At 42.5% G+C, this 22,192-nt stretch overlaps 2 protein-coding genes and 1 non-coding gene across 4 annotated transcripts; all 3 read right to left on the bottom strand.

Moving 5' to 3' along the window:
- Window positions 1-22: 22 nt before the first annotated feature.
- On the bottom strand, window positions 23-11,766 carry kansl2 (KAT8 regulatory NSL complex subunit 2). Its single transcript, XM_076740322.1, has 10 exons — window positions 11,679-11,766; window positions 10,185-10,455; window positions 9,851-10,023; window positions 9,569-9,683; window positions 8,221-8,384; window positions 7,926-8,089; window positions 6,714-6,810; window positions 5,715-5,968; window positions 2,911-3,117; window positions 23-522 (listed from the first exon to the last, which is right to left on the bottom strand). The coding sequence occupies exons 2-10, from the start codon at window positions 10,433-10,435 to the stop codon at window positions 442-444; spliced, it is 1,506 nt and encodes a 501-aa protein (XP_076596437.1). The 5' UTR covers window positions 10,436-10,455; window positions 11,679-11,766; the 3' UTR covers window positions 23-441.
- On the bottom strand, window positions 6,367-6,500 carry LOC143327709 (small nucleolar RNA SNORA2/SNORA34 family). Its single transcript, XR_013077753.1, has one exon. It is a non-coding gene; the product is annotated as a small nucleolar RNA SNORA2/SNORA34 family (small nucleolar RNA).
- Window positions 11,767-11,959: 193 nt separating the features above from the next.
- ccnt1 (cyclin T1) lies at window positions 11,960-19,674 on the bottom strand. Of its 2 annotated transcripts, none has more exons than XM_076741634.1 (9): window positions 19,478-19,674; window positions 18,744-18,825; window positions 18,518-18,646; window positions 17,274-17,334; window positions 16,481-16,543; window positions 16,311-16,356; window positions 15,970-16,133; window positions 15,724-15,794; window positions 11,960-15,608 (listed from the first exon to the last, which is right to left on the bottom strand). In XM_076741634.1, exons 1-9 carry the CDS (start codon window positions 19,648-19,650, stop codon window positions 14,322-14,324), a joined length of 2,076 nt encoding a protein of 691 aa, XP_076597749.1. In that variant the 5' UTR covers window positions 19,651-19,674; the 3' UTR covers window positions 11,960-14,321. The 2 variants fall into 2 exon arrangements, with proteins under 2 accessions (XP_076597749.1, XP_076597748.1); XM_076741633.1 differs by having other exon boundaries at window positions 16,311-16,366; window positions 16,482-16,543; window positions 19,478-19,665.
- Between the last annotated feature and the right edge of the window lie 2,518 nt (window positions 19,675-22,192).

Here is a 22,192-nt window from a genome sequence, read left to right as displayed (position 1 = left end):
TTTTTTTTTTTTTTTTTTTTTTCAGAGGCTGTCCCATGCTGCCAAACATAACTTCACCATATACTTAAAAAGCTGCCTGTATATAGTGGTTTTCAGTGGCTTAAAATACCCTCTGCACACTTTAAATACTTGTGTACTGGTCATAAATCTGCTCAGATCTGGGTACCATTAAGAAGAGGTGAACCAGAGTATCAATACTTTATTTGTGAGTGAGAGAAGAGAACCCATTTTCTTATTTAAAAAAATGACGCAAACCATTGGACAACTGACCGGGAACAAGGCCAAAAAACCCACCCACATGACAAACAGAGGTACAATCAATGAACATCTACTGGAAGAGGCCTGTGAAGGTGGTTCTTCTGGAGGTGACCTCCGTCTAAAGTCAGCTCAGTATCTTTGTGGAGGAGGACCTCGTCCTTCAGATGATGCTGCAGAGGTGGTTCACCTGGGAGCGTCACCTGCGGCGTCTTGGAGTGAATTATCGGTGGTGCCTTCTTCGTCTCCTACAACCTCCGACACCACCTGGGTGGAAGAACAGGAAGTTAGGGGGGCTGGAAGGGGTTTAGAAGATCTGCTGTTTTTAGCTGAGAGGTGTAATTTTCAGCTTAAGAGTGCTTTGATCATTTGTGTCATGTCATGGCTGAAGCTCCTACATAGACACAACAGAAATGACTGCTTTCTCTATGGATGTGTGTCAGGGGCTTTTTACAGCATGTGGATGGAGGACGTCAGCTGCATGTGAACAGCACAGACCGCCTGATTCAAAGCACTGACATGTTAAAGGGTAATCCGCACAGAAATGGTTTTTCACCTCAGTCACCCGCTCGTCTCAACAGACTTTAGTTAGATTTCATCAAACTGTCAATCCAGACTCGCTGTGAGACACTTGGGGACCCCTGTGTTCAACACGTTTTGTTTCCTCTGGTGTAATTAGACAGCAGTTTAAACCTCCCGCTGTTCATATCTGTGATCTTAACGGTATCTGAACTGACTGATCAAAGCTCCCAGTGTGGCTGTGAGCTGGCTGGCCGGGCGGGGAAATAAAATCAATTAACTAATAAATAAAAACAACCCCTATTTCCTCCAGTGGAGCCCCCATGAAGCTCATTTTTGTTTGTTAGATTTCTGCTGTCAGTCAGTCTGATGAAGGCAGCTCAGCGGCAGCAGCTGACAGCCGGATGTGAGGACGTGGACGTGTGAACGGAGGTCCCAAGCAGACAGGATGAAGTACACTTTAAGTTGAGGAGGTTTGCTTTTATGTTGTTTGGACGATCTATTGAAGAGCTTTATTGTGGAATATAGTTGGTTTTATTTTCTAGGGTTATCTATTTCCTGTGTTTTGGTAATTAGCGCTGGTTGATTCAGATGGGAGCAGTGTGCTTTGTGGATGAATAAACTGAACCTTGACATGTAATGACTCAATACACTGGCTAGCTTACTGCTCACTGGGGTGCTTTGTGTCCTTTTTTTTAGTCACCAGTGGAGAGATGACAAGAAACTGGGGGAGAGATGTGGACTGACAAGCAACAAAGGTGAATTAGCCATGAAAATTGCCCTTTGCTTAAATCATTCCTCACGTTCTTATCGGCCAATAAGAGATCCCTTCCTAACACGCTTTCAATGTAAGAGATGGGGGACAAAATCCACAGTCCTCAGTCCTGGGTGAGAATGTACACTCCACAGTAGATCTGAAGTCAGTGTGAAGCTTCAGCGGTCTGAGTTCAACAGCTGCTGTAAGAAAGTCCCTCTTTGTGTTGCTGAACTCTAGTGGTGGGACAACACAAAGAGGGACCTGCGTCCTGAAAAGATCATCAGATGATGATGATGATCATCAACATGATCTGATGAACTCTATTAAAATGTCATGTTAACTTCTGAAGGAACAGGACAACCTAAACGAACCCTCCGCCTGCCTTACCAACAGATACACTCCATGAATTAAATCTAAACTGCTTAAAGGACGGAGCGGTATAGATGAGAAGCTGCAGGACGCTGCTGCCGGGAAAGGATCGGTCTCTAGAATCACTCACCAACATGACCAAGCTGGGAGACGGAGATAAAGAGTCTCCTTTCACAGCCAAATGGCAAAAAATCTGGAATAGTGGAAAAAAGGCACCCTGATACACCTCTGTGGGAACATCTGCTCAGGTAACAAACGGCTTCACAGACGTCCTCCAGGTTGCTGTTTCTAAATGTCCTCTACTGTGTGTGTTTGGACAGAAAATAGGTGGGTACACGTGAGGAAGAACAGCATTGTCATGCTGCTGAAGGGAAAATTGTTAGAAACTATAAATAGATTTAATGGACGCTGCGACATTAAGGAACAATTGATTGTGGGATACAAAAAGGTCATATTTGAACTCTTTACTGGAATAAGTATTCTGGTGTCCAATGTGTGTGAGTTCCAACACTTTCAAGGATTTTTGTTAAATGTAGCTGTTTTTTCCGATGCTTCCACTCCTTTTCCTCATTCCTTTGCTCTCTTTTGTGCACGTTCTTCTTTGGTTTTTGTCATTTGTGTAGGTAATGTGCATACATGATTAATTTCCCATCACTTAGACTGGAAGCAGGTTTGGAAAGGATCTCTGAAGGGTTGGTTAAGACTGGAGGAATTATTTTAGCAAGAAAAAACACAGGAGAGCAGGCTGAATGTAAACAGGATCATATGAGTGATGTCTTGAAAAAGAAAAGTGGACCTCTCATTTAAGCTGTCACAGCGTTGTGATTCACCAGACACTCATCGCACAATCTGAGTTGGCTTAAAATTGACAATGTACTGACACAGATTGTGACCAAGACTTTATTAGACCCATCTCGCAGTGTGACACACAAGGAAACTGTTTTGGCGCCATCATTCACAAGACATATTCAACATATTCAAGAAGGCAAAGACCCTAAATGAGAATTAACCTGGTCATCCATGATGGCATCCACATCTCTTTCTGAGAGCTCCTGTCCTGAGGCGTCCAGGTCGACCTGGTCTGGGCCTTCTCCAGTCAGGATGTCCATCGGAGCCTCGGCGATGGCTCTGATGGTCTGGTCCTCCAGGGCCAGGGCCGTGTCAAACTGTAGGGGGGATGGCGGACCTTGCATGCCGTCCCCTTCCACATCCAGGTCCTGTGCAACAAGGGATATCTATGAGATCTACATCTTCACATAGAGCCATTTTAAGTTTCATGCACATACTTGTGTCAATAACATGTACACCTCTGACCACCAGGTGGCGTGTCCTTGTTTTGGGATAATTCACTTATGTGTAGAGGTCAGTGCAGCTGCAGGTGATGCTACTTTGTGTATGAAAGAAACATCCAGTTTTTGACTGAGCTCACGCTGCTTCCAGCCTTCGTTTATGCCCACTGAGGTGTTTGTAATTCACACAGAACTTTGAGGTGAGCTGTAAAGATCTGTAAGATCTGTGGAATTCACCAGAACTTTTATCATCTACAAACTGGGCATTTACGGGAAGCACGCATCAAAACTAATTCTCACAGCAGCAGCACCTCAGCGGCCTCAGTCTCAGTCACTACACCTGTCTCAAATATCAAAAACACAAATCACTCCACCCCTTCACGTTTTCTAAACACGACAGTCATAGTATTTCAAGGTTCCTCTCATGCTTGGTTTGGTTCATTTGGTCCAGACCAAGCAGAAAAATTAGACATTTGTGCCTTTTTACAAATAAACTGACACGTGGAAACATGAAGTCATGCTGACCGACAGGAAGTCATGGATGGGACAGTTTCTTCGACTCGTCCTGCGCTATCGGCGCTGCACTCTCATGCTACCATGATCACTGAAGGATATTATATAAATATATAAATCACTCTTGACAACTGGCCCTTTGGTAAACCCCCTCTCTGACCAACAACTGTCCAATCAGAGCTTATTAACTGTAACTAGGCAACATCAGGCCTGTCAGGCTTTGCATTTCTCTACATGTTACTGTGGTGTGCATGAGGCTCTGTGTCACAACAGTTTGGAGGGTGGCGTCTTGTTTTTGAAGTATTTCTAACCTTTAAACACAAAAGCAAGCATGTGAGGAGTGGATTCAACTTTCTTTATCTGCTCCGACGGAAGCTGCAAATGTTAGCATGTCTGGATAATTAGCTTACTGCCAACAGCAGCAACCAAGTGTTTCATCCAAAGGCAATGGGCATGTTACCGCCTCTCTTAATTTCATTTTGTGGGGTTACAGGTTAGAGTAACGATAGCAGCTCAGTCCAACTCCAACCAAACGTGTGTAAAATGCCATTATATTTGCCAAACTCATGGTTTATTCCTTAAATCCTTGTCTCTTGTAAAAGTGAAGCACACTGTTTGAAAACACGGAAAATAGAGCACAGCCTAAATTTTATCACTGTGCTGCTTGTCCAAGTACGTTTTTCTTCTATAGTAATCAAACAATTCAAGGGATGTTAGAACGAATAACATTTTAATTAGCCTACATTTTATTATTTTTACATTTTATTTTGAATACCATGCTATGGGACTGACTAGCTATACACGGAAACACACAAACAATGTTGCTCCCTTGTATACATGACATCAACAGCTGGTGAGGATGCTGATGTTATACCTGTGACATGCAGTCTTTTTAGCATTATATCAAGTCCAAGTTTAAGAGCCTTTTGCAAGGTTCTTGTTTTAAAATGTGTCACATGTAAACATCATCTTGAGACGGACTTCACACCTGTCTCACAGAAGAACTAGAATGATCTTAGATTAGCTGATTAACTTCCACGGCCATCAGATAGAAATGAGAAGCCTGCTTTTGTTTACTTCTGTGAGGAAAGTGAGACCTAGTGTTTCAGAAATTACTGCCATTTTTGGTGATGATCTGCCTCTGTTATGACTGTAAACTGCTTATGAGCAGTGTCAGAATGGAAAACTTGACAGGCCTCGACACAGTAACCTAAGAGTGCAGGGTTCAGCAAAGGGTCAATTCACAATCAACAGGTGAACTGAAAAACACCTCAGCCTTTGAATTCATATCCACCATCACAGAAGATCGACAGTGAACTGAAATACTCCTTTTCAAGCGGTCTCAGTGCAGTTGTGCAGTCTGGACCAGAGTTAGGGTGTTTTTGGACCTCTGTTGTTTACTCCAGTTCAACCAGGCTCTGGATAATACTCCCTCCCATTGTTGAATTCATGGCTAGATGTGAACACAGCAATCGTTCTCAGGTGTGGACCAAACCAACTGCGCTGAGGCCCTTTAGAGGAAGCAGTCTCGGTCTGGTCGCAAACAAACAGAGCTGTTCATTTGCAGCGGGAACATGATTCAACTCAACTACAAGGTGTACTCTGCAAGTGTGGGCTAAACAGCTTCCCCAGCCAGGGGCCGGCTGGTACAGATGAGCGAAATTAACAGCTGCTAGCAACTAGCCGGAGAATGAATGGAGGTCAGACCATGACTAGCAAAGCAGTACACTGCCTTCTTGATATTGCGGAAACAACTTTCAGGACCATCTTCCTGTGTTTACTTTCCCACCCCGACTCCAGACATGTCTAGCCAATGAGTGGAGTGACTGTTCTCACACGGCTTTCAGTCATGCATTTTGGTTTGCAACAAAGATGTGACAGAAATTGTGAAAGCACCGTAAAAAACACCAGCAATGAAGTGTCTAACAATGACTGTTGAACATGACATTTTTGTTACAGTGCATATACAGAACATTAGAGGGGAGTGGGAGGGGAACATCATTTCTACATACATCACTGAACTCTAGGGGAAGGCTCTCTGTGGGCTGAAGCTCTGCTGCGCTCAAATACATGTCTCTGCTTGCAGTGGTGAGCTGCTCCTGCGGTGGAGGTTCCTGCTCAGGCTGGAACATGGGGGGAGGCAGGGTGAGGTGCAGCGGGCAGCGAGGATCTTCAGACTGACCCATGTGCACCGTGCGCTCACACGGGACATCTTTGGTGCCTGGACACATTTTGAAAAGCACCTGATTGCTGTCCTGGTAGATGTCTGAGTGTCAGGTTGTCAAGGACAATGGCACATGATGTCCACACACAAACACATAAAAATGTAAAAATTGTAATTATTTCTCAAGCCCCTTTCATAATACGCAGCCTTGTGTTGACTGTATTAATGATAAGTCTGAGTGGTTTTGTACGAAAAGCTACTGATTTTATGAGAACATTAAAACTGCGGGGTTATTCAGCTTCTTCACGAGGCAACACTGGTGTCACGAGAGAATTTAACTACCAACAATTAGAAGAAAACAAAGCTCAGTACTTGCAATAAAACTATTTTGATGCTGATACAGAGAAAACTGCAATGTAAATCCTGCTGAAAAGCATCACACTAACCTAAATGATTACATTTAGGTTAAATGCTTGAAATGATGGAAGGTTGGGAAGGGATGTTGTTCCTTCCAACTGAACAGATTAGCCCCTTTGTAACTCTGGGAAAAATCAACAGACCACAGGAAGGATTTTATGTAGGCTCCCTTTGAAACCAGCAGCTACTGCAAGCTGCTGGTCTTGATTGGGGCCAAAATGAAGATGGCTGAAAGACAAAGATGAAGGATGGTTTGAATGACCAGAGAGCCTCAGTCAGTTTGCACTGTAGTCTGAAGCTTAACATTCAAACAAAAGAAATGTTAATATCATTTTCCAATAATGCAGGAAAACACGTCTGTGGTTCCTTGTTTGGAAACTGATCACACTATTGTGGTGAAAACTCATGCTGGAAACATCACTGAGGATACGTGAGACGCAGTGTCTGGTCATAGGCAGGCAGGGGTTGGCACATCGGGTTCCCTCCACGAAGGAGATGCACTTCTCATACGCTGCTCTTGTGTGTGGCTAACAACAGATGAAACAAGTGTCAGGTGAGGTGAAAACAGTAAACTGGGGCAAAAAAACAGAAACACCATCATATTTCCTTTCTGGATATAATCATCCTTATGACATTAGCATTCATGGGTGCCACAGAATCATGAGAGGAAAAGGCCTATAAAAAAATGAAGTGAAATTTTCCAGGTTTCTTTTGAGTGTCCTCCTGCTGCGCTTCATGTGATGGGTTTTCAACTAATTCCATTCTGCTGCAAATACATAGAGCATCATCTGAAAACCAAAAATGTATTATCCCTCATTCACTGTAGTTATCAACATACATGAGGACGCTACAGCCCTAAAACATGTAGAGCATGAAGGCTCCCATATGTGATGCATCATGTTGTGCTGTTTGTTTTAAGAACAGAAAAAAAAAATGAAAACATCCCCTTCTACCCAATATTCTTGATTATTGGGCTCTGTGCTCTACCACACTGGATTTGATGTTATGAAACTATGGGTTGGTTCACCACATCAAGGAGTAGTTCACAAAATTACCCCCAAAATCTCACCCCGAGTCTGTCTAGCTGAGATTTCTGCTTTTACCACAATACAATGGAAGTGAATGGCATGTTGTCTGTGGTACTCACAGCATTAGACCAAATATATAAACCACTATCTCTGTCCAGAAACAGTGTCTTAGTGAATGTGGTTAATACATAGAGCATTGGCAGGCAAGCCGCAGCCCCGGCGCCCAACAGTCCCCGCGCAGTCACAGTTTTCATTAGATACTGGTGTATTTCTTCACTGGTAACGTTCTGGTGAAAACTGTCAAAGTTGGGAAGCTGTAACTGGGAAATTGTTTCTGGGAAGACAAACTGTCTTCTGAGCTCTGAGTTTAAAGCCACAAACATAATTCCCTTCGCCCATGTGCGCTGGATATCTTGAAAACAGCAGCTTTAAACTATTTTCATGGATAGATAGCACTCTAAATCTGGCGTGCCAACATAACCACTGTGTGAAATAGAGGAGAAGGAGAGATGGCAATATCAACAATCTCTCTCCAGAAGGACTCACCCCACCATTGACATTAATTTAGTCTTGAATACTAGTTGTACTACTTTCTACTGTGATTGGGGTCATACCTGAGGAGCTCCTTCTGTCACGGCCTGCCTCCTCTCCCGAAGCTGCCGGTGCAGCAGGGCTTCCACACCGTACCGACGACGGTACCGACGCAGAGCTTTGAGCTTCTTCAGGTTCTCCCTCTCCTTCATGGACAGACCTTCAGGCCCTGTCAGCAGACTGCTCCCTGACATCAACATAAACAAATACAGACACTGATGAGGGCTGTGAGGCCTTATGGACATGAAAGGGTGTAGGATGAAAGAAGTACAAAGTAAACGAAACATATTTAGTTAGTGACTAAATGGTCATATTTACCTAGAGTTTCATGCTCCACTTTGCGGTTGTGCAGGTATCGGCGCTTTTTCTCCTTAAGCAGGTGCTGCAGGCGTTTGAACTGGTCAATGTAGAGCGACTGAAGCCTGATGAGCTTTTCTCGAGTGATAAGCGCCACTTCCTCTGCTGTGTACACTCCTGCATGTCTGCGATTGACAAAGAAAAATACATTCATTCAAAGGGTCCACATTAAATCTATATAAAGTATTAACACAGATCTAGAAAGTCACTACAGATAAAACCTCACAAAAAAAAGGAAAGAAAAGTATTTTCCCAAGATATCATGCTTTCTGCAGTTGGGTGAGTAGTTCAATGCTATACATCTACAGCACACTCAAAAACAGGGGGGGTCATGTGGCCAAAATCCTTTATCATGGTAGATATAATTCTACAACATGGTGAAGTAATTATGATGTAAATTCCAAAAAGAAATGGTTTAAATAACCATTCTGTACCATAACTCATCATATTTGATTATTTTCTTCTTTTATTTGGAACTTCGATACAAACAGCTGCCTCATGTGAGACAACGCTTAAAGACAAAAGACTCAAGACAGAAACACTATTTTTCCTTTAAAAACAGAGATGCAACAGAAGTGCATCATCACCACCGTCGGCCTCAGGTCACGTGATAACGTGGTAAACAGTCCTGCTGCCAAATCGTGTGAGCTTGCGAGGCAGCTTGATTGCTACACTGTGCTGCCTGATCAATATATATAGCAGAGACACTAAAGCATTTTCTCATATGAACTCTGGACAATGTCTGCAGAATCAGGTCTGCACATGTGTTGACACATGTAGCACATTTGTCTGTGTCAAGCATGTTTTCACTTACTGGAAGTACTGTTTGGTTTAGGCAAGGGGTGGCATCTGTGTAAAGTAATGTTTTTATGTTGGTATCAATACTACATGTATTTGGATGTATCCACGATGTCCATGAGAGAGTGGAAAGCAACATCCAGGCAAGCAGGAAAGAGTACGAGGCAGCTACGCTCCATGCAACATCATCAACACGCCCACTGGCTTGCTGTGTAGCAGGGCAGCAGTGCATACAATGTGAATGACAGTGTGTAAATATTCTCACGGGTGCAGGGATATCTCCCACAGTGGAAATGGTATTGACAAATCTCTACCAGTGGACACATTTCTACTGTCACACAGTATATACTGTCATACCGGCCAACCCTGCTCAAAGATCAAGTGGGTTTTTTTGGGACACGGTTGTTGCTGAAGGCAGTATATCAGAAGATTCACACAACAATCTAAATCCAATAACATAACAGTGCAGGTTCAGATTAAAAACTAGAGATGGTCAGATAATTCATCTTACTTCAGAGGATCCTCGTGATCGCTGTCAACGCTGTCTGCATCACTGTCAGGGTCTCCTCTCCACGTCTGGTCTAGTACCAAGGGACCCTGCTCTTCCTCACTCAGACTGTCATCATCTGTCCAGAGGGAGTGCACTCAAACATTACAATAATGTTCACAGTTGTTAAAATAAACCGCAGGAGAAATTCATTTACCCCTAGCAAAATACAGAAAAGTCAAAGCACATGAGATTAACTACAGTGTTTCTACAGAGGTATCTCCCAGTCTACACATGACCACTTACCAAGAATACGGCTACCCTCAGAGCGGCCTCCCTCAACACTGTGTGTCTCCGCACGGTTGTATCCACTGAGCTGAGACAACAGTGCCTCTGGGGATGGACCAGAAGGGGACTTCCTCATCTGAGCACGGAGCGCCATGGCATTCCTGCGAGCATGCTCTGCACAGAAGGTCACTCTAAAAAACATGTCACAGTCATTGGAGAAGAGATGTCAGAAATCTGTTTTGACTTGGTAGTAGGAATGTAGTGTTTGTGTTTCCTGTCCGCCTGGGAATGAACGTTCATACTGAAACTTGCAGCTAAAAAAGCCGAGGTCTAATTTTGACTTTCCACCCACCCGTCTTTCCTCTCAACCTTTGGTGAAGCGTTGGGACAGCGCTTGCCGTTCTTGGCCGAGACGTAACTGCACTGCTTGTACGGGGCGTTCTTGTCCTCCAAAATGTGTTTGATGCAGAAATCCAGGCCCTCCAGACGAGGCTGAGAGCACGGTCGCTGTGTGAAGGAGCAGGCCTGGGGCTCCTGAGGACGAGACGTTTGGGCTACCCGGTTCCGACTTGAAGGCAAAACATGGATTCGTATCCTGTTCATTGTCTGCAAAATAATTAGAACTGAAACACAAAGAGAAAAATTATTCTGTTAATTGATCAGATGACTGCCTGAAAAATAATCCAGGTTTCATCATTGATTAATCACTTGATTCATTAGAAAAAAAAAGGGGCAAAAACTCTCTAATTCCTGCTTCTCAAATGTGAAGATTTGCTGCTTTCTGTCCTTTATGACAGTAAATTTAATATCTTTGGCTTTTGTAACGCTGGTCCGACAGAACAAGACATTGGAAAATAAAGCTTTAGTTTAAAGGGCATCTTTAATTATTCTGTGACAAAACCATTATTCGAGACATGCAATACTGAGACTGCAGCTGCACCACCTATCAGAGCTCAAACCAGTAGCTGATTCATTGATCAACAGAATATTAGTTTTGTAACAATTCTGAAAAATCAAGTGATTGTTTGAGACATTTTTTCTGCAAAACTGGCAAACATTTGGCTTCTCAAATGTGAGGATGTGATACCCTAACGCATCTCATCTTCGGACCCAGTTAGTGATTAAAAGCCTAAATAAGCCATGCGGGTCGCTGAAATATGGGCATGTAAATTCCATGACTAGATCGTTCCTTTTGTCTGTAAATTTATAGTAAATAACAGCAATTAAAAATGTACATTATGATTTCACTTTAATATTATCTGTACTATAAATGTCAGAGATTGGGTATACTGATTTTATAGACATAGGATTCAAACATAACTATATAAGTGTATATTGAAATGCATCGCGTTTACGGCCATTGGTCCCAAATGAATAAAAAGTGTTTTTCTATCCATATTAAATATCGTTGAAGCAGGCGGTGCCAGGTCAGGTGGCTTGTCAGATTCGACACTGATCAAGTTTGTGACAACTGAATATATATTGTGCTGATAGAACACAGTCAAAAATATCAAAACTGTTAAAGACTCGCTAACTTGAAGAAGAAAATGTTTTTGTTGCAGTTTTACCTCTAACAGACAGACATTTCTCTGTCTTCACCAAATCTAACCAGGCGCCACACTGCTGTTTAGCCCGCCTCTATTCGCTGCGTCACTCTTTCAGTTACGGAGTCGCCATCTTTGTTTAGCCGTTGCTAATATTAGCTAACCGCTACATTTTACAGTTCGCGGCTAAGAAGAGAATTTTGCTGACCGACGGCAACAGACGGTCGTCTTCTTCGATATGATCGAAGTACCTCGGTGTCAGAAGGCGCACATATCGTCATCTTTTGTTTGTAACCGCTTACCTTCCTCTGTTGTTCGACCTAGTCTGGCTTCCGTGGCACAATACTTTGCTCTCGTACTGCCCAACCACTGCCACAGCCACTGCAGACACAAACTGCGCCCTCCCACTCATAGCTCCGATTGGCCAAGGTTCAAGGTATTTTATTGGCCGATCGAGTTGCCAATCAAACTTCCACCAAACTCGTAGTTTTTCTGGTACACCCACAATATTGCAGTAGTTTCTGTACTTTTTAATAAAAAGTTAAAAAACAAAATGTAATGCAATGAGAGTTTTCTTAAAATATTTATTGACTTTAATTGAGAATAAAGCAACCACATTATATCAAAAAGAACAGTGTTCACATATAACCTTTTAACTGGAAAAAAAAAAAAAAAAAAAAATCCCAAAACGTTTCATTTTCAGACCTGAGTGTCACTAAAACCACCAAGACATGAAAAAACATGAAACTTATTGTAGCTATGTGATTTTGCATTGTTAGGTTGCATGAGTGTCTTCCATTTTTCTCACATATGGGTTTGTTTTGAAATGTGTTTCCTTTTGTATGACTTTCTCACAGCATAAAGTTAATACTTAAATTGGAAGATTTGTCCAGATCAAATGAAACAATTTTTCAAAATTGCAATATTAGACATATATTCTAATAGTCTAACCATTACACATGTAACACTTTTGTCATTTGCATTGTAGGCAACCCTACTGAGATAAATATTCAGTGCATTTACTGTTTCCCTGTTAAAACCAAGAGTTGAATAACTAATAAAACCTCTGCTGCCTGAGCAAAGAGCTGTACTCTTTCAGCCTATCCTCCATATAATCAAGGGAACAAAAATATTTTACAATTGTATGGCTGATTTGTTGTACTGCATTACTGGGAACTGCCTAAAATGAGTCTTTGATTACAAACTGATAAAAGAAAGCAGGTAAAGAGCAGTAACACTATACAATCAAAAACCATATAGAGCTTAGTATGAATTAAATGTACAGATGATATCCAATTCCCATGCCAACAAGTGGCATCTCCTCCACTATTTTGCTCAAGCACAAATTCATCAGTAATTCAAATGAAACAGTATACTTCATGCTTTGACCTTGTCGCGGAGGTATGTCGATAACCTGCTTGCAGTGTATGATTTACAGAACTAAAGGACACGTGCAAACCTCTCTGATGAATCATGGCTAAACAATCATCTGAAGCTGAATATCCACCAATGTAGTTTGAAGGTATCGAGTCAAAAAACAGCTTTAACATGATTAAATCAGACCAGCATGAATTGACAGGTGTACACTGGGGTTACACATCTAAAACATCTCCAAAAGAAATACATACATGAAAGACAACCATAACAAATGGATGACAGATGGCATTTGATTCATCTTTGATATTGTGTGTTTTGAATACTTTATTGTACACTGTGCTCAAAGTCAAGTAAGTCAAGTGCTCGATATGGTCACCACAAAGAGAGCACCAGCAGGAAAACTTGTTTTTTTCCAGCACAGTTGCAGGGCGATGTGTCTGACGCTGGGCACTGCGCTTTCAAATGTAATATATCTATATACGCTGCCGATTTAAATCTTTGTTTTCATCGCCCTACGAGACTGGTCTTCCAGAGGAAAGTGATTAAGTGACAGTTACACGGCAGGATAAGTTGGGTTTTTTTTGGCAATTCCTTCATTGTGACCATACCGGGTAGATATGTGAACTCTGTGAACCCTTTGATAAACCATAGATGTATCCTTGGTACGAACTGTCCATTAGTGTAATCACTAGAGAAATGAATATGAATATTTTACAACCATTTAAAACAATGACTGCAACACTCAAAATCTAAAAACAAAAGCACAAGCTTCCTTAATTTACTCTTTTTTTTTTGCAACTTTTAATAACAAAATGTAAAAAATATTTCATGTTTGTTTTAAGCATTTCACCGTCTTTGTACAAGTATACCAAATTATGCAGGGAATAAAATATAACACCAAAAGTGGAGCAGTCACTTTTTTTTTAAGTTATGGCTGTTAAAAGGGGAAAAAAATCAAATAAAAAATAGCGAAAAGATGGCTTTGGAGACATGCACTCTCAAACTAGCCTGTACAGTCTTGATGAAGAAATATCCCCCTGCCCAAAAAGAACATAAGAGGGGAGACCTTAAAAAAAGGTAGAAAAGGGACTATGTCTTTTAAAAGCATTCAATTAATAAATAACATACTATAAAAACATTATAAAAAGACAGTCAGTAAGAAGACCAAACAGGTATGTGATGGAAATCTTTAAGTTTCCTCATGATTTCAAGACGATGATTCCCTCCAAAACAGTGACGGTAAAAATACCAGGTCCCATCATCACATTTCATCTGAGTTAAACAGAAGAGCAAAAATATTATCTACAATTTTCTATAAATTTTTTTCTCACATTTTGCACGCTTTTAAAGCCTCTCATTATTGCGCCATGAGTGAACTGTAAAAAGAAAAAGGTTGAAAACTCTTTTATCTCACCACTACATTTTGCTGCTGTCACGCTGAAGCCTATAAAAAATGCTGGGTGAGTAAAAAAAAAACAAAACAAAACAAAAACACAATACTTTATGTAACAATATGGGTGTTTGTGATGTCAAGTAGAATGTACATACTACATCTCCTGATCGGGAACTCATTTGGGTAATGGGGGCAGGGGGGGAGGCGGTTCTGAAGGCAGTGGCGGGGGCCTGGGGTTGCTCCCTCTGGAGCCACCGCTGTAGCGGTAGTCCCCATACTGGGATCTGTAGTCAAACATGGACGGCTGGGACGGCTGGACCCCCTGTGCGCTCAGAAGTGAGTTCAGCATTTCAAAAGTGTCCTGGTACTCATTTGACTGGGCTCCGCCTGCTGCACCGTGCCCGTTAGTGTCTGTTTTGTCACCTTTGGAGTGTGAATAGCTCCCTTGGTGGTGGGGAAGGCCCAGGGCGGGCAGAATGTCAGGACCGTGCCCCAGAGTTTGCCCAGAGGAGGAAGACAGGGACGGTAGCTGGTAGGGATTCCTCGAGGACTTGCTGACTTTAGAGGCAGGGTGGGAGCCTGCTGTGGGATCTTGGGAGTGTGTCCTCTTACGGGAGGCAGAGGAGGATGAAGAGCTCGTTCTAGAAGAGTCGCTGGGGACTTTTTTGCTGCTTCCTACTGCCCCGCTGGAACTAGACGAATGTTTGTGTGAAGAGGAGAGCGAGGCACCGCTGGAGGAGGAATGGTGGTGATGGTGGTGATGATGGTGGTGGTGGTTAGACCGTTCCCTGTGCTTGTCCCTGCTCTTGCCCTCCTCTCCTGAATTCCCCCTTTGCTTCTCGGGCACTCGTATTCTGACTTTGATGTCCTGATCCTGACCTCGGGTGCTGGCACTGTGTCCGCTGCCCCCTCCCCCAGCTAGAGGGAAACGCATTTTCAGAGAGCTCCTGTCGTGTCTCTCCTTCTCCAGGGGGATTTTCAGAATAATGGGCGATGGGTTGGACATGTCAGAGGAGGAGGAGCTGGACTGCTGGTGATGATGCTGTTGCTGCTTTTCCTTCCTCTGCTGCTGACCAATGAGAGCCTGGGCAGCGTTGGCGTAATCTCTCTTCACGCTGGCCTCCATGTTCTCTAGCTTCCTCTTCTGGGCAGCCAGGACGTCTGCGTTCTTGGCACGGTACTCACTGAGCGATACCTTAGCTGGGGCATGAACCTCACTGTTGGGCTGCTGCTGCTCAGATCCAGCCGGACCTTTTCCACTCCAAGTCTGAGCGCTGCCAGAAGCACCCCTGTCCTTATCGCCCATGGACGAGGAAGACGAGGCGGAAGGTGGCGCCGAGAGGCTCATCAGGCCTGCAACAGTACTCTCTGATGAGGCCATGGAGATCATGCTCATCATGGTGTCCCTCTGGTCACCCTCCTCCTGGACTTTCGGTTTGGCTTTTGGTGTCTGACCTCCAGCCTGGAAGCCAAGAAAACGGATGATGACAGAGCAGCCGGTGAACACAACATGCACAATGCAGCATGTTTTGGTTGTACTCCGCAGGTCACAAAGTAGTAATAGTAAAAATCTATACCTTCCAGTTGCGGATCCGTTTCAACCGGCTGGGCGTTTTCTCCAGAATCTGCAGGAACTCATGTGTGAGCTCTGAAAGAAGTTATGAATAAGTGAGTGACGAACAGCTGGGGAACATAAAAAAAACGCTGAATCCTCAACATTCATCCAATGAATCTATACCAAATGAAAGACTTGGTTCTTTTCTCTCATTTTCCACACGTGTACTGTCAATGCAGTGAACTCCAGGGTTACTTTCAGAACATACCATCCAGCAGCTCGAGGGTAACTGTGGGATCAACATACTCCCACCAGTGTTTGCCGTCTGTAGACACGGGGATCTCCCAGTTGGACCATTTGCAGGCAAGATGGATGCACACACAGGCCACAACAGGTGGACTATACTGCAGGCAGAATGTGGTCAAGTGCAGACTATGTGGCAGGATACATCCCAGAAAGAAACATAAAACAGAAACAGGAAGAGAGAGAACAGACATTCAATATATTGAGTTTGACAATTACACATAAAAGATATGAAAGCATGCTTTGATTGAACTGCTATATCAAAAACCAGAGAAGCTCATGTTTTACAGTGAACTGTGAATATACCTGTTGGTGGCCATAAAGTATGATGTCTGAGCCAAATCCTTACTCGCTGGAATTACAACAGAACAAAAAAACTTACTTAAAACCTGCTAAATAAACAATTTATGGTGAACAAATACAATTAATAAGAAATATCCAAACAGCAGTTATTAAATTGAAGAGTTGATGCTCACCTCTGACAAGCTGGGTGCACTTGACAACATGAGTGTGCGGGTGGTCAATGGTGATTTCAAAAGCTGCAATAAAAAGGGACAAAAAGAGACACAGCTTGATAAATGACATGCAAGAGTCCAGCAGATATATGCACCCCATAGATTTCAATAAGTCCAATTTCCATGACAAAGATTATTTCCCATTCAGCAGTTAAGATTAAGAAAAGTCCCTGAAAACCAGAAAATGAATACTGTTAAAACAAACTATGTGTTGCAAAGAATAGTGTAGAAATGTCACTTTGCATGGGGGTTTCCAATAACATCCTGGATGATGTGAAAACATCAACAGATGAAAAACATAAAATCAAAAGTCATTTCCCAACTCTTGATTTGTTGCACAATTTTGAATCTTGCTTGACTGTAAAAACACAATTTGATATTTTCAATTAAAGCCACTGTTATCTTCTGCAGCTGCCTATTTCCAGCACGGGAAAGGATCAAGCAGGTTGTAGCCAACAAGCTACAAGCCACTGTTCATGACAATGCAGCGATTCATCACATGGTCCTCAAACAAATCTCTTAAAAATACGCAGACAAGAAAAAAGGAGGGAAATGTAAAAAGTTAGGGACACGAGAGAAAAAAAGGAAACAAAAGGTAAGAGCGGCTAATATGAAGTGCGAATGTCTCTTTCCGGTGCTGCTAACTGCACGCGGGCTTTCTGTGAACAGAAGTAAAACAGGTTAGCACTATTTTTATAATCACATGACTTTCTGGAGGGAAAACAAGGGACCCAATTCTTCCTTCCCAACTTACCCAAGGTCTGGAGTATTATGCTCTCAAGAATGACCAGGTCTTGGGCTTGTTGCAGGTAGGCCTGAGGTTGAGAGGACAGGCACGTTACTCACTGGGAGGCCTCTATCCTTCGTCTAACATATTAATCCCAACTTTCATGGACAGCTGATGAAGCCTTTTACAACTGCTCAACATCACATTACCTGAACGACTGAAAACCCACAGACACTGAGATGCATTTTGTCTTTTGCTCTCTCAACCCATGTATCTAGTAGGGTTGGGCGATTGGACAAATATGTTGGCTATCGACGATTGGATGAGTCTTTTTATTTCACCAATTTCATGGTCTGCACCTCCAAAGAGCGAGTGAGAGCCACTGCTCAGCAAAAGACTCTTGTCTTGACGAGTGAACAGGAAGCTTTGCAGCACAAAGAGCCCAGAAACGGCAGAGAGGCAGTGAGCAAAACAGCATGTAGAGCCAGAGTGTTTTCTTATCCAACTCTGTGAATTAAGGGCTTTTTTCAACCAAACCAGTTTGTGGCGGAACACTGGAAAGACGAGTGGTTTGGTGTTTTAAGATGAATTAACAAGGCAGTTAAACAAAATTGAAATCAGAAGGCATGTGGTTGTATTTTTCAGCACAATAAAGAAACTAGCTGAAAGCTCCTTGACATTTTGTGCAATTATTTTGTTAGTTCTTTAGACTAATAAATGCAGAGAACTCGCCAATCACACACATTCCCTTGCTGAAACTACGGCACACACAGGCGAATCTATCGCAATCGCTGGTCAATGGGCTGATACTGGCACAATCACCCAACCCTACATCTAGCAGCCTCCACATCTGAGGTGGCAACAGGTCAAAACAAAAAACCCTTGTGAAGCAACTGTACCCAGTTTAGATGTAATTGGAAGAGCAAGAATAAATAGGAGTATCAGCATTGATGCTGCTATTAGAAAATCATCCATTCTAGGAGAAGGAAAGTGTTATGGTGAGAGTCACAAAATAATTACGATTTTATAGATTAATGGGTAACTTAATCTAAAGTCAAAGTACAAACACAATGGAACGCTCACAGGAAAATTGTTGCTTTTTAGCCAACGCAAATCAATCAGTAAAACTAACCAAAAAGGATCAATCATCACAAATCCCACTGATGAAATAATACATTCCATTAGGCCGTGTTATTGTGGAGATGAACTCTCTAACCTAACAGATTAACACAGGAGGAGACAGGGCACAACTACAGTCGACTTTCACTTACATCACTGCGTACATCTGGAGAGGGCTCCTGAGGATTGAGGCATGCATGGGCCACCTTGATAACATGTTCCAGCTTCCGGGGCTGCTCCTCAACTTTTGCAGCGAGGAAGAGTGCGGCAGGAGCGATAACCTGGTCAAAGTAAACCAAAATAAGTTCATGAGTTGATTGAAATGGGCACAAATAGTTGCATAAGAGATTTCAGGTAGGTATCACAAACAAAACTTACATTTCTGTGAAACCTGGTGAACGACTGGACCATGTAGAACCGATGCATGTACACAATGGCTGTATTAATTGTAAGTTGGGACCTGATACGTGGTAGTTAAGGATAATGCAGCAAACAGTAATCACAGATCAAAACATTAACTAATTGTATATCGTCAACATGTTTGGGGTCATTGGTCCATATGCTAAGTAACATGACTAAAGAGCCGTAATTTAGCTAAATGATTTTTAAACTCTGTATTATCGCATCAGTGCCAGAACAACAAAGTTAGCGTCACACATCAGAGGTTAGCCGGAAGAAGTTATTTTAAAATAATACAAACAAGTGTTGACTTTAAACATAAAACATATACAATACATTTTCAGAAACACACTTAAACACAATGTCTAAACAAGGGTGTTCAACTCTACACCCTTTTTTAATCTAAACAGTAACGTTGTGGAAAAGCTAATGCTAACGTCCCGAAGGCCCGCACAGGCCTTCGTGGCCCCAGTGTAGCCTACTACGCCGCTTATATATAACGTTAGCTAGCTAAAATTGACATAGTATACTCATAAACCACCGCGTAAAACAGATGGGAAACACAAAAACAAACGAAAAGCCCTCAAACGAAACACGAAAACAAACCCCGGCCACGCTCTCGGCCGAACCGGCTTCATGAGGAGCTAAACTTCGCTAGCTAACAAGCTAATGTTGGCTAGCAGAGGCGCAAGCCGTCCCTCGGCAAAAGATACACATTGAGCCGCTGTCCCATGTCCTGGAGCAGGTTCGCCGCCTGTTGTCTGTAGGACAGTTCCTTGTCGGGATCAAGTCCTGCTCGCCGAGATGGGCTGTTGTCGATCTGCTGTCGGGTGTAGTACCATTTGTTATTACAGCTTGCAGGGAGAGAACGAAACGAAGCCGCCATCACTGAGAAGGACGATAGTTTAAAATTTCTGCGCGTCACAGGAACATACGTCACACCAGGTAGTAACGTCAGTGTAATTCTCCTGATGGCCAGCAAGTGTCACTAAAACAGCACCACAATAATTACTGCTATGATGGAGGCCAGTCTGCGATGAATGTAACTCCTGTTTGTCTTTGGATGATACCACTGAAGGAAAAACATGTTTTATTAAATTTAGTCCATCAACCTGGAACTGATGGATCAGTGAGGAAGATTTGTCTTAAATATCCAGTGGAAAAAAGTTTGTACCTTGTCATCAATGGAAGTACAGATGTCTGCTTCAAAATACTGCATTGATGCGATCCAACAAAACATTATTTCCAAAAAAAACAAGAAAAGACATTAAGCTTCTTTCTATGGACTTGATGGTCAAACAGGTAAACCTCCAGCTGTTTTGGAGTAAGCCTCAAATATGGCAGTACATGATGAAAAGAGGAAAGTTTGACGAGTGACTTGGATAACTGAAAGTCACAGCTTAATAAAAAAATCAGTGTCTCCAGGTTTGGTAATATGAAACCGAAACCTTTGTTCAGTCAGTGAAATATTTGAACCATTGCAGTTTCAGTGATACATTAACTGATTCAAAGTCAAGTGCTTTCAGTGCGCTGAACACTGTCTGTATGTCATGGCACACACAGCGCCAGGACCCTGAAACTGGCCCAGCTTAATGAAAGCCACTCATTATTTATCTTATTCATTCATTATAATTTGCCTTATGTCTTCCCATTTACAAAGAAGGCCAATTTCCCATTATAACTGCCGCCTGGCAAATGAAGGCAGCTGTGGTCACAACCCTCTGTTTGACCCGATTTTTGGTTTTCTCACGACCACCAGAGGGCTCCTTACAAATGTTAACGGTTCTGTTCCCCAAACACTTTTAAAGGTGTTAGATTTTATGAAGTCAATTCTAGTTATTTGCACTTGTTTTTGTCTCCTCTTATCTACCTTAAGTGTTTTGTGTATTACTGACTTGGTGGCCATAAACCTGCATGATTTCACATTCAGCCTGACCAACATTTCACACACTGGATGCTTTTAAAAGATCACAATAAAGTTTTCACCTGCCGAAATGTGGATGCATCCACAAAACATTTAATACAATTTGACATGTCATGTCTTGGTATGGATGTAATCTTAATGTTAAACATGTGCCAGTCTTTTACCTTCCTAATCTGAATTTCCAATTCTGGTGAGTTTCCAGCAACAGATCAAATAAAGAAAACAGGTAGCCACAAAAAACACACCTTTTCAGTTTGTAAAAGTGACATCTGTAAATGGTGCACCTGATGCTGAAGAAGTCATTTGGTAGGTAAAGTACAGACCACCTGCAACTATTCCAAATTTAGATCAGTTTTCGGTTTCAGCCTGAGTGGAGTTCAAACATCTGTTGAACAACACTGCCCCCACGTGACGACAGTGAGAAGTGCAGCAAGAACATCCACAGTCAGAACATCTGAGTGAGGAAATAAAACTGAATAACTTATTTCAGATTAACTGTGGCTTAGAGAAGAGTGTGAGAGGAGAAACTGACCCTCTAGAGCAAGACATCACTAAAAACTACAGCATCTCAGCATTAAACTACACACACAGAACAACCTGCACGGCTCTTAAAACGTTCTTCTAAACAATCATGGATGTATGTGTATCAAAGCCAGTGAACCACAGCACAGGAAGTCAAAGAAACAATGATAAGAATCGATAGAGGCACAGATCAGAGATCAATACGATGGAATACATGTCTTCAATACTCCTCTCCCTCATCTTCCTCTCCGATACCATCAGGACCAACCTCCTCCACCATCTCCTTGAAAAAGAGATTTCCAGTCTCAGTATATTTTGAGCAGATGTTTGTTGGTGTAGAACAAACTGTCAAAACTAAGTCTACAGTTTGCTCATTGGATTACATGAAGTGGGCCAAGATTCACAATTCATAAAGATGTTTAATTCTTTAAAAAGAAAAAGTTACATGAACAACACTGACGACTTCAAGCACTTCAGGAACTTTATTAAGAAGATTTTAAAAAATATAAAAGTTTTCATTTAAAACTATTTTAAAAAACAAACATTTTTAAATATTAACACACAAACAAAAACTAATTTTAACATATGTTGTACCACCCACACACTCATGTTGTACATATTTTAATACTCCTTCCTCCTCTCCCTCACCCCCAAGGTAGTCGACTCCAACCTCCTCATAATCCTTCTCCAGAGCTGCCATGTCCTCTCTGGCCTCAGAGAACTCTCCCTCCTCCATCCCCTCACCCACATACCAGTGAACAAAGGCACGCTTAGCGTACATCAGATCGAACTTGTGGTCAAGGCGAGCCCAGGCCTCTGCAATAGCAGTGGTGTTGCTCATCATGCACACGGCCCTCTGGACCTTGGCCAGGTCTCCACCAGGAACGACAGTGGGCGGCTGGTAGTTGATGCCGACCTTGAAACCAGTGGGCCACCAGTACTTCTTTGGACCAGCATGGTTTCTACAAATTCCACTTTTAGC

Source organism: Chaetodon auriga, chromosome 10 (assembly GCF_051107435.1).
Source record: "Chaetodon auriga isolate fChaAug3 chromosome 10, fChaAug3.hap1, whole genome shotgun sequence".
NCBI classification, from domain to species: domain Eukaryota; kingdom Metazoa; phylum Chordata; class Actinopteri; order Chaetodontiformes; family Chaetodontidae; genus Chaetodon; species Chaetodon auriga.
Note: the sequence above shows the minus strand (reverse complement) of the source record. Positions and strands in the feature narration are given on the sequence as shown.

What these genes read in the sequence shown, in the direction of transcription:
- kansl2 (XM_076740322.1), bottom strand. Translation starts at nt 10,435, where the DNA reads ATGAACAGGATACGAATCCATGTTTTGCCTTCAAGTCGGAACCGGGTA. An exon ending in AAGGTTGAGAGGAAAGACGG is followed by an intron (nt 10,024 to 10,184) that starts GTGGGTGGAAAG and finishes CATGTTTTTTAG; the next exon opens with AGTGACCTTCTGTGCAGAGC. An exon ending in AGTGGAGCATGAAACTCTAG is followed by an intron (nt 8,090 to 8,220) that starts GTAAATATGACC and finishes TGTTGATGTCAG; the next exon opens with GGAGCAGTCTGCTGACAGGG.
- ccnt1 (XM_076741633.1), bottom strand. Translation starts at nt 19,650, where the DNA reads ATGGCGGCTTCGTTTCGTTCTCTCCCTGCAAGCTGTAATAACAAATGG. An exon ending in TACTTTATGGCCACCAACAG is followed by an intron (nt 16,134 to 16,310) that starts GTATATTCACAG and finishes CCTGCCACATAG; the next exon opens with TCTGCACTTGACCACATTCT. An exon ending in TACCCTCGAGCTGCTGGATG is followed by an intron (nt 15,795 to 15,969) that starts GTATGTTCTGAA and finishes AACTTCTTTCAG; the next exon opens with AGCTCACACATGAGTTCCTG.